This window comes from Varanus komodoensis, unplaced genomic scaffold, assembly GCF_004798865.1.
Source record: "Varanus komodoensis strain SLA01 unplaced genomic scaffold, ASM479886v1 scaffold30, whole genome shotgun sequence".
NCBI lineage: Eukaryota > Metazoa > Chordata > Lepidosauria > Squamata > Varanidae > Varanus > Varanus komodoensis.
Window position 1 is genome coordinate 2,831,161 of NW_025335762.1, and position 15,149 is coordinate 2,846,309.

Genomic DNA, 15,149 nt, shown 5'->3' on the forward strand with positions numbered 1-15,149 from the left:
GGATTTACATCTAAGAAACCATACACAGAGTCAGGCTGCTTGAGCTGTACAGGAGATGGCTATGGGGGAAAGACCCAAATGAGTGTCTGCCTCCAGGACCAAAGCTGAACACAGAAACAGATACGAACCTGGGTTCAAATCGTGGTGCTGGTGCCAGAGAGAGAGAGAGAGGTGTCATTCAAATATACCAAGATACTCCATCTCCCTTTTTTATAGATCTATCACATAGGATGGGAGAAAGAGGATGTCTTATAATTTCAGCAGGGATCCTCTGACCTGCTTGGGCCTCTTTCATGGGAACTGCCCCCTTCATGCTGACCACATGCAGTGCCTGTTTTCTGCACACTCAGGAAACCCACAACCAGTGCCATTTAGTGCAGCTGGGGGTCATATCCCCACAAGACACGTCCAAGGGTATTGTTCCCCTTAAGGCATGAATGCCAACTGACACCAGAAAAGGCAATCTTTAAGGCTTCACAGGAATAAAGCATGATTACATCACTCCGCTTTCCCACTCATTCTAATTTAAACCACTTTCCAAGACGCACCACTTTAACAGACTTGCTGCATCAAGCATTTGCACTGCTGGAAATCTTATGATCACCTTCGATAGCGACCAGTGTAGTACAGTCAGAGCACCGGGTCGGAACAGGGTGAGCTGAGTCACAGCTGACCTTAGCTGTGATCCTCAGTGGCTGGTGCCGCACCAGGAATTACCTCGTTGCCTAATGTAATTCACTGGACTGTTGTAAGGCTATAAATGAGTGTGGGGATGGGGACCCTGTGCTGTGCCCCAAGTTCTTGGAGGAAAGATGACATAGAGACATAGTACATGAATGAATGAATGAAAATGTTTCTGTTAAGAATATTCAGGACAGCAAAACACAGTACTGCCTTGTATTACAGAAAATAGTGTCATCACCTTTTGCAGCCATTATTTTGGCATGTGAAAATAAAACAGATTTTTAAAAGAATCATTCTGCTGCCCCTCTCCCTTTGGAGAGCCCTCATCCTGTGGCTCATGGACCAGCTGGCCATATTTGGCCCATGTCCTAGAGACACCTTAACCCTAGATTGAGCAAGAGGGGGAGGGGGAGAGAGAGAGGTAGGTCATTCAAATATACAAATATACTCCATCTCCCTTTTATAGATATACCTAATCGAATGGAAGAAAGAAACTATCCGGAGCTGAACTACGAAACTGTGAAACATTACCTTTTTTATCTTTTTTAAAGATAAAAAACTGTTAACACTTAGCAGTATGCTATGAGCTAAGGAAGGGAGGCAATCAAACAAACTAGGAAAAGGAAATGAAGACACACAGTCAAGGTATTTCCAGGTACAAATGGTTAGTTTGGCTGATAAAATGAATTATGTATTTGTATGAGGGCAATGTGGCAGCAGCCATTATCTGCCTGTGCAGGGACAATATTTCTCATATTCCTATATTGCTTTGCAGCCGCATTCTTAACTTTTTCTCATGCATGCACCGCTTTACGCGCTCAGTACTATTTAACATGGGGAGACAGAGCGGTTTGCAGAAGAAACTATCTGCCCAAAGACCAACCAAGTCCAACTTAGCCATGGAGGTTGGTCATCTTCACTATTTTTCGAGCAGGAGCCAGAGAGGTCTTTCGGGGACTGTTCCTGGGCCACAGGGGAAATCCTTGGGGAAAGGAGTTAGGAGGCAAACCGGTCTCCTACCCCTGCACACCAACGACTCCTCTAGCCACCCAGATCACAGCAGACAGCTCAGCACTGAAGCAAAAAAGCTCCCTTTGAAGACAGAGAGAATAAATGAATGAGACAGCCGGAGGGCGGCACTTGCATTGACCTGAAACCACAGCTGTCTTGCAGAGAAGAACACTGGTACAGATGGAGGAAATGGTCAATCTTCCATCACTGGGAAGTGAAAAAGGAACAATGACATTAGGAAGAAGGGTGTGACGAAAGAGCAAAAAAACAGAACACAGCTGACACTCTGCCAAGCTTCTGTTGGATCATGGAAAGCAAATTAGCAGCTCATACGATCTTCAACCTTCAGAGTTACTAGAAAGGGCTGAGGGTGAAGCTTCTAGGAGACTTGACTATGTAATTAAATTTTCCTAGGACATTCAACGGGATTTGGGCTGGTACCAGTTTCCACTCGCCATTGGAAGGGACAAGCAAAACAAAGAAATAGTCACTATTACTCCATAATTCCAGGTGACATGCAAAAAATGTCTCCTGTTATATGGACAGAGTTTGAGCTAATTTGTGATGATGCCAAGAAGATGAAAGTGGGGTGGGGAGAAGAAGAAGAAGAAAAAAAAAAAGATTCCTCCTACAGATCCTTTGGGGCCTGAAGTGATCCATATAAAAACGCCCACTGAAAGGGAGGAGAAAGGAATTCTCTGCAAGGAAAATGTTACTAGGGGAATCTAAAGAACACTTGAGAAAGGGGACTTATCTTAACAAGTCCTTCAAATGGTTTCTTTCCAACCCGGAACATTTGAGCATGGGTACACAGGCACGCGTCTGAATATGCACTGAACGTGCAGAGGCACTAAATTTTCAATTATTCCAAAATTAAGAGCCCCACAGAGATGCAACTCAAGGACTGTCAGGTCTATGCGCCTACCCCACCCTGCTTTAAGTAAGGGCTTACGTACACAGCACTCAGAAAGCTCACAGTGGTGCTGAGGGCATGATCATCCTGATTGACCCTTAATAATTTAAGCTGCATGCACACAGGCCACCATTTCAGAAAAGCTTTTCTGCCCAAGACCCATCTTTTTCCAAAAGACAAGGTAGAAAACTGAAGATTTCGGGGTTCAGAGGAATGAGGAATAAAATTTTGGTTCCTAGACCCATCAACTGTAGGCAGGGATATATGAGAAATTCGTTTGATTTTGTAAGAATTTCCCCATTTCACATCCCCCGCCCCACCAAAAAAACCCCAAAACCCTCACACACAAATCTAAATGCAATGCACGGTCAAATGTCTTACTTTCCAAGTTTGGAATATGATCTGTAGCACAAAAAACTGGGTAGATTTAAAAAATACAGACAAGCATGTTTCTACTGATTGGAGAAAATGTGCCCAATTGATGCACATATGTGGGAAATGTGTTCAAAAATGCAAACAGATTTTCATAAAGAAAGGGGAGAAAGTCTTGCAATATGATAGGGCCAGGAGCTGAAAAAGTTTTGAGGGGTCTAGGGAAGTGGGATAAGCTCAACTGCACGAATTTGCACATCTGATTAGTAGCAAAATCTACAACCATCTTAATGATTTTGAAAAGCCATACTGTGCAACTCATGGTAATTTCCTTTTCACATGCTTCTACCTTCAGATAGTTTAGTCTCCTTATCTTATTCGTATTACTCATATTTAGACCCCCATATTTTGTGATGTGGTTAAATGGGCTTCCTACTGAAGCAGCAATAGTAATGCAGCAGGATGAGGCCAATTTGCAAAAGTAAATGAACACCTGGAAGCCAGATGTTTCTGTTTGAAATCTCACAAGCAAACAGCTGCAGAAGTAAAAAAGAGAGAGAGCGAGAGCCAGCTTGCTCATAGCTTCCTACGCTTATCACTGTGTCCCAGCCAAACCAAGCTAAGTCAAGCAATATCCAGGAATTCCCTGGACAATTTTTCCTCACAAACGAAAGAAAAGGGTTTGTTATTCCATTCACACCACTTCATTAGCAAGCTACAGCTTACAAGTCTTTATGTAAAAAGAGGCATTCCGACCACCGGGAACTCTCAACAAAGGACTCAAGGGACTGTGGGTAAATGCACAGCTCTGCACAAAATGTGTCCAACGTAAATCTTTGAAGAATGATGCCTGACGCTTTAGCTTTCACTTCACTGCATCCATGTTACCTACCTAAGTCCGCATCTGTGCTTTTCTTCATGTCCTTCTGGAGTTTCTTAGTCTGATCTTCCAACCTAAGAACAGCAAATTGAGCTTTATTTTGATTTTTAAAAATGCATGCAGGAGAAGGCACAGTGGGCAGGCTGAGTTCTAGCCTTCAGTATAGGAGAGCTAACAGGAACCAATGGAGAAGGCTGGGGGACACACACATAGGGAACCTCTTCCTTGCTAATAGCACTCCCCTGTGGCAAGTCAGCTCCGGGAAACTAGCTGTGTGAGCTTGTGTAGAATGGAAGCCTATTTTTTAATGTTTCCGATAATGCGCTATGAAGGATTAATGAAGTTATGGGGCACATGAGCTAAAACAATTTGTATGAGGCTAGTAACTTTTGTTAGTAGGAAGGAATAAGTATATAAACCAGAAAGTAGCAGTCAAGATTAAAGACGGATGCTTAATTGATTGCAGTTCTGGGATACCATGGAAATGGGGATGTCCACATGATAGCAGGGTGCTACAGATCCAGAAAGTCTAGCTGAGGCCTCTTTGTCTCCCCTTCCTTTACTCCCCTGAAGTACTTGAAACATATTAACATGAATACCAGATTGACAGTCTGTATTTCCACCAGGATTTCTTTGCTTATGATTATGAAAAAAGTTTCTGCAGAACTGCAGCAGTGAGCACCAGAGCAGGATAATGGACGGCATGTTGCGACTGGGATACAGGAGATCTAGCCCCCACTCAGCCACAAAGCTCACCGGGTAACTGTGGACCAGTCACTGACTCTCAGCCTAGCACAACTCACAGGGTTGTTGTGAGGATAAGATTGAGGATAAATGAAATAATTAAAGTAAGTAAACAAATGCAGCACCCATTTCACTCTGAAGCCTATGCCTGAAACATTTCATAAAAGACTTGTTTTTCACTTTTCCACCCACTGATGCAAGCTAAATAGGCATGGAGGCATCCTTGGAAATATAAATAGGTGCTCCCTTGATGCGGAGTTACAGACTTGAAGGAAGCATAACGTAACAAAGCGGGGAACTCTAACCCCTCAAGAGAGACACCCACGTGGGAATAGACAAAGAAAGCCTGTCTGTAGTGTTTGAGAAGCAAGAGAGCACCTTGTAGTTTAGTTGCATTTAGCTGTTATCTTTTGAGACGGGGCAAGTTGGCCAGCTTTGGTGGTGATTGTAAATAAGTAGACTTCTGTACACTAGGAACAGTATGGATCCTCTATGCATCAGCAACAATCCTAACAGCAATTAGTTTGCACCTTTGTTTAACGAGGGGAATGTGCCTGAGCTAAACGAACGTGCGTAGCCTCTGTCTTTCCCAAGCACGCAGTTGTGCTCTTTTCCCAGACAATGACAAACAGCTCACAGAAACATCAGGATTTGGAGCATGCAGGTGTGGATGACACTAGTTTGACCCTTGCCTACGCCATCAGGTGCTTCCCCTTCTTGATACTCCAAAAGAAGTACTGAACAAATTGGCAGTCAACTACCTGCCAAATGAATGGATGTTCGACCTAGACCAGTGGGCTAGGAGAGAAGAAAGAACAGTGCTTCTTTGCACAATGGAGATGGGGGTTAGTGTCTTTGCAGAAGCTGCAGCAACCCCAGGGGGACAGGCTGTGATTTCAGTCCACAGCAAGGCAATTTTAAAAAGCCAGCCAGGCGAAGGTGACTCACCAAAAAAGGCAAGCCAATTTCCAGTCCAAAGGTTAGGCAGAGGTTCAATCAGAATACAGTACAAGCTGCTTCCCATTATGAAACTCCTACAGAGAAGACGTCCGCTTTGTGTAGATACTAACAGGTAGATCACTGTGTGCACCATGTGGACACAGAGCATGGAGGTGGTGGGATGACACAGCCCATTTTCACACAAGTGAAAGCTCTATGCATTCCCCACTTGTAGGGATATGCACCTCCTAATGCACAAGTCACAATCCATATGGGAATCCTTCTCATGTCTTCTGTGGAAGCATCTTGTGATTGGTGAAATGACCCTTAATCCTAACAGGTAATGGTAGAACAGGCAAAAGAACAAGATGGGCCAAGGAGCCAAAGGGAGTCTAGGGTGGAGCAGGAAGCAAAAGAATGAAACACACACACAGGCAAGTACAATGATGAACAGAGCGCAGGAAGGAAACTCCGGAACAACAAGCTGGTTCAGAACACTTACTGCTGAAGCTTTCCATACTCTCGTTCAAAATCTCTCTCAACCTGCGAAAAGGAAGAAAAGGTAAATTAGCTAAAAACCTTGGGAGTATAATTTTTAAAAAGTCCTACATCCCTCTTGATGCCTCCAGCACTCATCTTTCCAAGCGCATGGCCAAAGAACAGATGAGTTTATAAATAGCAGCAGATAAAACATGAAATCTCACTCACAAATCTTACTTATTAAGGACCCCACGATGTTTAGAAAACACATCAGCCACCGCTGGCATGGAAAGGGTTCAGTGTCCACCTTACTAAGGCTAAAATTGAAAATAAAGATCTAGTACCCTGCAACACTGAATTTATTTTCAGATTCTCAGCAACTGTATGAAGTGAAGCTCAGGACCGAATGATGCACAGAGCAGTTCAGCTACTATCCAAACCCAGAATCATTTCCCATACAGTGGGTTGTTTTCCAGCAACAACTCAGCCCAACAACCCATGGTTTCTTCTAGGCATGGCTTGATCCCTGATGAGTTGCTATGCCATCCAAAACTGGGAAAGCAGCCTCATTGGTTGTAGGTATGGGCTATGGAGCTCCTCTGTAAGAGCACAAAACCCCGCACTGGTTTTTGCAATCTCACTCTCACCACTGCTAGAGGTTGTTTGCAAGTAAGTGCACTCTTATGGCCATCCAAAAAGTGCAGTTTTGCCTATAACGATCTCTATGTATATTTCAGTTGTCAAAGGGAGTGGGCAAATAGTGGTTAACAACCATGGGAACTGACACAGCTAAAATGCATACATGTTAATTTGCACATAGTTGCCAGAAACTGATTGCCAAGTTATTAATTAGAGAGCATGAATACACAGGAAAACAATGATAAAAGAAGTTGTGCTGGAAGCATGATTCAGTATCTCCCTCTTGGCAAATGTGATTTTGTCACTTAAGTGTTGAATTAACATGCCGCCCCTGTTTTCAAAACTTCCCTGACTCTCCAGTATTCCAAGAAAGAGGACATATCAGCTCTCCCACCTTTTCACAGCTCATTTCTGCTGTGGTTACTGTAGTTGCAACAGTGAACAAAAATCCCCGGAGGCTGTGGCTAAAAGGGTCAGAGAGAAAAGAGCCTCATGGAAGCCAGTAAAAGTATAACCAGTGCTTAAGACCATTTGTTCCATCTTGGTCTGCTACCTGTATAAGGGAATCTGGTTTTTGTTTCTTTTTCCTTTCTTAAAACTGTTGGGAGTAATTGAGCAATTTTTTGGACTGAGAAATACACTCAAATATAATGGTCAGGAATATGAATGGAATCTTTATATAAAGAAAAAATATATATGGAAGGGAATTCTGCGTAAATTTAAGGGCTGGTAAGTAAATGGAGGAAATGCTGCATGCTTGTACTAATGAAGCAGTTAATACAAATATACAAAATTTCCATCCTTTTGTTTCCCATTCCTTAAATTTAGACAGGATTCCCCTCCAACTACTTCTCATTCAATTTGGGTATTTTTCTGCATTTATTTCTGTCACAGCTCTTCAGTAATTACAGCAGTAAACAATCCAAAAGAGAGCCACAAAAAGTGGATGGAGTTACTATCACCACTTTCTAGAATAGCTAGAGATTCAAGGAAGTGATGAAAAGGCGGAGGACACTGAGAAGAGCCAGTTGAAACTTAAAAGTGAGAAGATCATGCTGCCAAGGAGGAAATATTGTATACACACACACACTCCCCCTCCCCCTCTTTTGCTGTGCCTCCTTCCACCAATCCTTTTTCATCTTCCTTGCTTTTCAACCGAATCCCAACTCTACTCTGCTAATCCTTTTGGCAGCTGAAACATGGAAGAAAATTGACCAAGCAAGACTATACAGATAGGACCATTGTAAGAGTGCACTTGCAAAGGACTGACAGAAATAATAAGTTTTTAAAGTTCTACATGCATTTGTGCAAGTTACTTGGGCTGAATTTTTTAACGGCTCGAATTCGTTCCATTTCTGAGGCTACATTTTTTAAAAAGCAGGGTTAGGGACTGGAGTTCAGGCAGGGAGACAAGACAGATTCTGCAGAGAGAAAGACACTGGGTGCCTAAGAAGAAAGAAGGGGCAACAATCTGAGTAGTCTTCAGCTGGCCTCTGGTGCACTGCCAGGTTGCTCTGAACAACCCGGACTATATAACTAACCTGTCCAATAAATAGTCCCTGTTTTGGGGAATGCATTCACAAGAGCCACACTATAAAAGTTATTTGAAATTTAACACCCATCATTTTTATTTCTAAATACAAACAAAATGCTCATAAAGCAGCACTGGAAAATCACTCTTTGTGGGAGAGAGAAAGGACATCCATAGTGGCTCGAACATACCCTTTCAGCCTCAGTAAGGGTCCTTTCCCTTATCCATATGAAAAAAGGTAGGAGTTCACTCTATGAAATGAAGGTGTCCAAAGAACCCACATCTGGTTTCTGACTGAATAACCGGGTGGCTAAAGTGCGAGATTAGGAATATGAAGCTCAATGGGCGACCATCAAGAACTTTACTACCTCTATTTCTGTCATGCAGATCAGACAGGAATGGGGCAATCCAAGTACACCACCCTGAGCCCCTTGGAGGGAGAGTGGGACAAGATGCCACAGAGGAACGCCTGGGAGCCTACTGCATCCGCATTTCCTTGGGGTGATGAGCACACTACCTGCACTGTCCAGCCATCAAACCAGCTAACACTTAGGCAACACTTAGGCGGGAATCTACCACTTAGGTGGGCAACACTTAGGCGGGAATCTACCACTTATATGAGCCATCCAAGCACATTTAATCTGCAAAATAAGGAACCAGAGATGACACATCCTTAAAGGTGTACAGCAGGACAGCAGGGGCAGGGGGAGAGACAGTTGCCACTTAAATAAGCAAATAATTGCGACTGCACAACCCAACATGATAGATGGCTTTATCACTGCAAGATCAAAGATTGTATAAGCCAGCATGCTAAGGAAAAACAGGAAAGTGTCCCATGGTTCTACAGCCAGAATATCAAAGGGGAGGGGGATGCCGGCACACACACGCTGCTCTAGGCATTCATGATCCAAAATCCTCAGAAGCAAAAAAGAGAAACCGAAAGAAACGGGAATAATTCAAATCAAAATCCCCACTTGGCTGTTAATTAACACTGCTACAAGGGCACCTATGATTCAAAGCAAAGGCCTGCAGATGTAAATGGTCTCTTGGATTTATGGCAATCTCCTTGATCATCATCTCAGTTTGGAAGTCTGAATCTGTCCAGAGGCATTCCAATCAGACCGTTATTTGGGTTAAACCAGTTATTATACAGGTGGCAATAATGTGCACCTATTTTACGTCTACTGTTACAGAAACTACTGCCACTGCTAGCTATATTCAAAGACTATGTACAGCTACCCACTAAAGTTTGCTCACTGCCAAAAATGGTCCTCCTAGGAACAGGACTGGATCACTGTGTAGGATGTTTGCACTGGCACTGCCTGTGTTGCAAGCTTGCCAAAATCCACAGCAGCTGATGCCTTCAGGTCAGGTAACAAGCACAAAAAGTAAAGCTACTCTCCGTTTCTTTTTTTCTTTTGGCTGTTCCGGTTGTAAAAATAGCTTTTGAATTGTCACTTCTATTTATATGTTGATGTGTGAACTGCCCTGGTTGCCTTACAAGGCAGGGTGACACCGGAAGCAAGATTGGTGCCCAACTCAGGGCAACTACCACCATTTCTTATCACACATTAAAGAAACTGAACTAACCCAAACAAGGAACACCTGGGATCGATATCAAGGCTGTACAATCTCTTATTTTTTCAACCAGTCCCCCCCCTCCCTCCCTCCCTCTCTCTCTCTAGCGCCCGTGCGCGCATGCACGCACGCACACACACGCGTGGGGGGGGAGGGGGAGACGGATTCAGAAGTACAAAAGAATTAACTCTACTCTGATTCCTAAAGGGGTGGGAATCAACCTTTGGATGTAGGGAAAAGCACCTGTTTACTACGATACAGTGCTGTGTCTCAATGGAGAAAGTCTCAATTCAGCTGTAGGGGAACATATTTTGCACGCAAAAGTTCCCAGGCTGGGTGGAGGGGGGAGGTGTCAAGCATCTCCAGTTAAAAGAATCCTAGGTAACAAGAAAAACCATTCTCTGTCTGGAGAGCTACTGCTCTTTGGAGTAAATAGTTCCGGCTTAGATGGACACATGGTATAAAGGCAATTTCTTGCAGTCCTAGAATGCTGGTAAAAGTATGGCAATAAACAACATGACAGCACATGGGCAGAAAGATGGGAAATCTACCAATAATTTCCACATGATCTGGGACCAAATAATTTGCCAGACCATCAGCTCTTGTACCAGCTTGCCTTTTTACAGGAGTTACCACTTGAAGCCTTTTTCTGGGCACCCTGTGCTTATCTTAGTGACAACCAGAGACAGAGACTCCTCACTGGTAGCCCTACTGCCTCTGAACATGTTTCTGTGGAAGGGATGCCCAGCATCTATGTCAGTAAGGGAGAGTGAAACGGAATCCCATGCACTTGAGAAAACCTCTTCTTGCTGCTCATTGCATTTCAGCAAATGTTTTATCTGCCAGGGTCTCCTATGTTGTGTTAAATTTATTCAGGAAACAACCATTACCTGTTTCCTTCATGTTCATTTGAATGCCAGGAAAGTCTTGTTTTATTTATTTACAATGTCATATCTACACAGATTCTGGAGTGGCAAACCACAGAAAGTGACACGGCAGGTTCCTCAACGAGAATAACTCTTTCAGGTATCCTGGTATCAATCTTCCTAGGCATTTCCATCTTTCTACTTTTTCTTGCTGTGGGTAGGGATTATTTTAGTCCTAGGCATAAATAATATGGTTTTTCCAGAAAATTTTGAATTGCAGCTTTCCGGAAACATTTTGGGATTTTTTTCCTATGCAAGCCGCATTCATTTGCATTGGGTCATTTGCATAGGAAAGTTTCCAGTTTGCATCAGGAAAATTTCTGATGCCCGGAGGAAATTTTATTTAGCATATTTATTTTACCTGAATTTAATAAACAAAGCTTTGAAAAGTACCTACCAGTATGTGACCTGAAATATCTGAGGGGACAAAATTAAATCAATACTGATGTGATTTAAATGCTATATCACATATTATTGGAAAAGAATGTTCCCTTAGAGGGATTACATTTAAAGGGAAAAAGTACTGAAACTGTTTCACACTAATTAATTTTAGCAACGTTAGAATGGTGCAATATATTCTGACAGCTGCTCATCTAGTTCAGCAGAGTTCAATTCTCTTCCACTGAGGTTGTTGGAGCAGCTTCAGTTTTGCTGTCACACTTACTAGTTTCATTTCACTCAGACATAAAGGTATTTCAATGACATATAATAAGTCTCTCACATATGTACCAAAGACAATTACCTGAAAAACATTAATTACAACTTGTAAACTGCCAAGTTTGCTTAATAACGTATTTGTAAGTAGCATCCGTTCATTTTTGCCAATGAGCTTCTGAAGCAGAAAATTTTCCATGGAAAAATAGCACACTGGAAAAATTTCTACCTACCTAACTGCTAAGGACCAAATTCAATTTCAGAGACACTCTCAGGGATGTCCAGTAATGGGTCGGCAGAAGACAGAAAAAATGCCAGGACACTGTAACTTAGTGGAACCACTGGCAGTAATTAGATCTTGAGAGGCATTTCAACATTTTAGAATGGAGGCATTTCAACATTTTAGAGGGAGGGGGGACTGCAAAAGAACTGGGAAGACACCAAATAATCAGCAATTAGAGAAAAGAGAAGTTAGGGGAAATGGGCATGGCCTTCTTGGGAGCTCTCATCAACCCTGCCCAGTGATGATGCTGGCTGGGGCTGATGAGCAGTGTAGTTCAAAACATCTGGAGGGCCTCAGAGGACTAGTTAAGAATATGGGACTAGCATTGTTGCTACATATTGTACCTCTCTAAATTTTATTTGCTGGATTTCTGCTGCTGCTTTAGTTCTTCCTGTCATTTATCCTATTTTTTATATACTTTTAATTGTAAACTGCCTAGGGAACACTGCAGTGCTGAAAGCACAAGATATAAATATAGTAAATAAACAGCTCAGTGATAAAGAACATGTTTTGGGGGTAGAGAGCCCAAATTTCAATTCTCAGCATTTTCAGTTAAAGAGAAAAACCTTCTGCACCTGGACCTTGTAAAACCTTACGATTTAACTGTCCTGGATGAGGTTTGGGGTTGCTCCTAGATCCTGAACTGTTACTTGAGTCACAAGAGGACTCAGTGGCATGGAGTACCTTTTATCAGCTTAGGCTGATAAAACTATGCCCCTATCTGGACAGACAAAACCTAGCCACAGTCATCCATGCCTGGTAACGTCTCAGTCGGGTTACTGTAATGTGCTCTATGTGGAACTGCCTTTAAAATGCTCCAGAAATTGCAACTAATTCAAATGAGGGCAGTGCACCTGCTAACAGCGACTGCCTTTTGATACCATATTACCCCAGCAGCTTGCACTGGCTCCCAATTGAAGTCCAGGCATGATTCAAAGTGCTTTTATTAACATATAAAGCCCTAAATGTTTTAGGATAGCAGAAGGAACACCTAGGCCCCAAGATCATCATCTGAATCTATGTATTTATTGAATGGAGCTGGTCTTTGACTGCAATGAAGTTTGTATCTATCTACCTAGGCCCCAAGATCATCTTCTCAGGGAGCCCCCTCTGATGGAGGTAAGGAGGGGCGAACAGAAAAAGGGCTTCTCACCAAGGGCACCCCATTCATAGAATCAGCTCTTCAAAGAGGTATGCCTGGTGTTTCAGGCACCAAGAAAAACCATTTTTATTCTCCAGATATGCTAATAGCTAATTTTACATTTTATATTGCTAAGTATTTTTTAAAATGTGTATTTATACTGGTGCTTGAACTAGCAAGAGGAGGAGGAAACCTTTGCCTGCCCACTCCTCCTCCCCTTCTCAGGATGTCTGTAATCCTCTGACTTCAGGGAGCTCTGAGCAGCCTTCTTAGATTGTGCCCCTAATTCCATACAATAATCTAAATCATGGAACAACCTCGTAACTGTACACTACCTGCACAAGGAAAGAGTTCATTAAAATAGTGAATCTTGAGAGCAGCATTGGGCTCCTTCAATATAATTCAATAAGTCACATTTTAAAACAACATTTTAAATATGTTATGTGAATAAATCATTATCATGTATATAATGCTTTGATTACCATAAATGTACTTCACTTATAATATCTCAGAAATACTGACTTCCCCTTGCTTCAGAAGTGTGGATTATATTCTTACCACCCTTTCTCTGAGGAACTCAATATGCTGCTACATGGATATCTCCATAGTGCATAAAGGTCTTGGGAGAGGTTGCATGTTTAAAGCAGTGAATTCATGGAATGCTGGCTGGGGAATGTTGTATGTTACAGATTTTTTTCTTCTAAGTATACATCGGACTGCACCCTTAGCCTCATTAGTTTCAATACTATGCTGTATTAGATACACAATGTGCCCTATACACTAAAGGCATAACCACTGATCTTATGTGGCCAAGATGGCACGCGCGTGCACCCCAGAAATAAGTATCAGCAAGCTCAGGGAAACCCCAAATTTTGTAGCAGTGCAAAAATCTTTAGGAGGGAAACATGCAAGCAAAATGTTCAGGGAAAACATCCTGATAGGAAACAGGAATAGCTGGATCCCTGGACAGAAACCCTCCATAATACTTTTTGTTGCAGGTTCCATCTGTTTGTTTTATATTAGCCAAGCTGTCTCCAGCAAGGCCACAAAGTTTTCTTTTTGCTCACTCAATTCCTTCAGGCAAAAGGTTGTGAAATGCCAGAGTGGGCTATTCTCCTGTCTTTGCAATCCACTGTGTTCTGCTGGCAAACCAGACACTGTATACAGATACTCCTTTTGTATAGAAAAACATATCAAGTGACAGAAATACAGATATTCATATAACTGAATAGAAAGTTTTCCCATTAAAATTCAAGATCACACAAACATCTAAATGAATAAGGAAGCCTACAACCTTTCAGTATTCTACCACATTTAACTGGTCAACATTTCAATCCAACTATATCTACTCAAGTACTGAAAACAAAATAGCAGTCTTGTATTTTCAGTATATATTTCAGTTACTCAGTATAGATCTGCCTCATCTAAAATGGTAAAAATACTTTAAACTTGGGGTGTGGCTGTTTTGGCCTAAAACTCTGCTCGCTATTGTCTATGGATGATGGAAGTGCAAAGCCAAAATACCCGAAGGGCCATAAGCTGACTGTCTTCTCCCTCTGCTTTAAACCGTTACAATCCAACATATTGCTTACAATTAAGTTCTGGATGATGCCTCTTTCGAACAGTATTGGGCAATTAGAATATTGGTATTCAGTTATAAATATAAGGTGAGCTCCGTTTCTTTTTCTGGACACATCTCCTCAAGATAACGACCAGACCGATCATTATCATCAGACAAATACCAATCCAATGTGAAATACAATGGAAGAGATGGGTTAAAATCAACAGTATTTTAGAGCACTCCTACCAAGCATTCCTGGAAGGTGCAATCCCATGCAAGTTAAGACAGAACTGGCTAGGGCATGCTCAGCATTGTAGGTCTACGTTCAGACTAAGCTTGCATAGGAATCAATTTTATTAGATTTAGATTTCCAGCAACACAGAGAGGTATTAAATCAGCTTCATCCTCAATGCTCAGCATTGTAGGCATACTTTCTGGCTATGTTTGCACAGGATTGCACCCTAAATCAATTAGATTTCCGGCAACACGGAGAGGTATTAAATCAGCTTCATACTCAACGTTAAGCATCAATGCATCATTATTTTATAACAACTTTCAGTCATGCTGATAAAGCTCAATATCTTAAACTGTTTCTCCTAAAAATAAGCTCAAACCTCATTAGTTAATACTTGAATTCACGGTAATATTTCCAACAGTAAAATGTTTTGATTAATATTGGGTACTTGATTAATTTTATTTGGGGCTATTCTACTCAGTTCTAGTACTGTATCCTTTCTTATCCCCAGTGGCTGAAAGCACCTTAGTTCATATTAAGATATTTTATATTTCCCATTTTTGTTATCCTAAACATTA

General features: G+C 42.0%; 1 protein-coding gene across 7 annotated transcripts in view; it reads right to left on the reverse strand.

Annotated features, from left to right (window-relative positions):
* Positions 1-15,149, reverse strand: part of BIN3 (bridging integrator 3) — a 106,754-nt gene that overhangs the window by 48,491 nt on the left and 43,114 nt on the right. For 6 of the 7 annotated variants that reach the window (XM_044437531.1, XM_044437528.1, XM_044437532.1 and 3 more), the window contains exons 3-4: positions 6,046-6,086; positions 3,873-3,934 (exon numbers count right to left, since the gene is read on the reverse strand). In XM_044437531.1, coding sequence (XP_044293466.1) covers positions 3,873-3,934; positions 6,046-6,086 — 103 coding nt within the window. The other variant, XM_044437534.1, reaches the window with a different exon arrangement.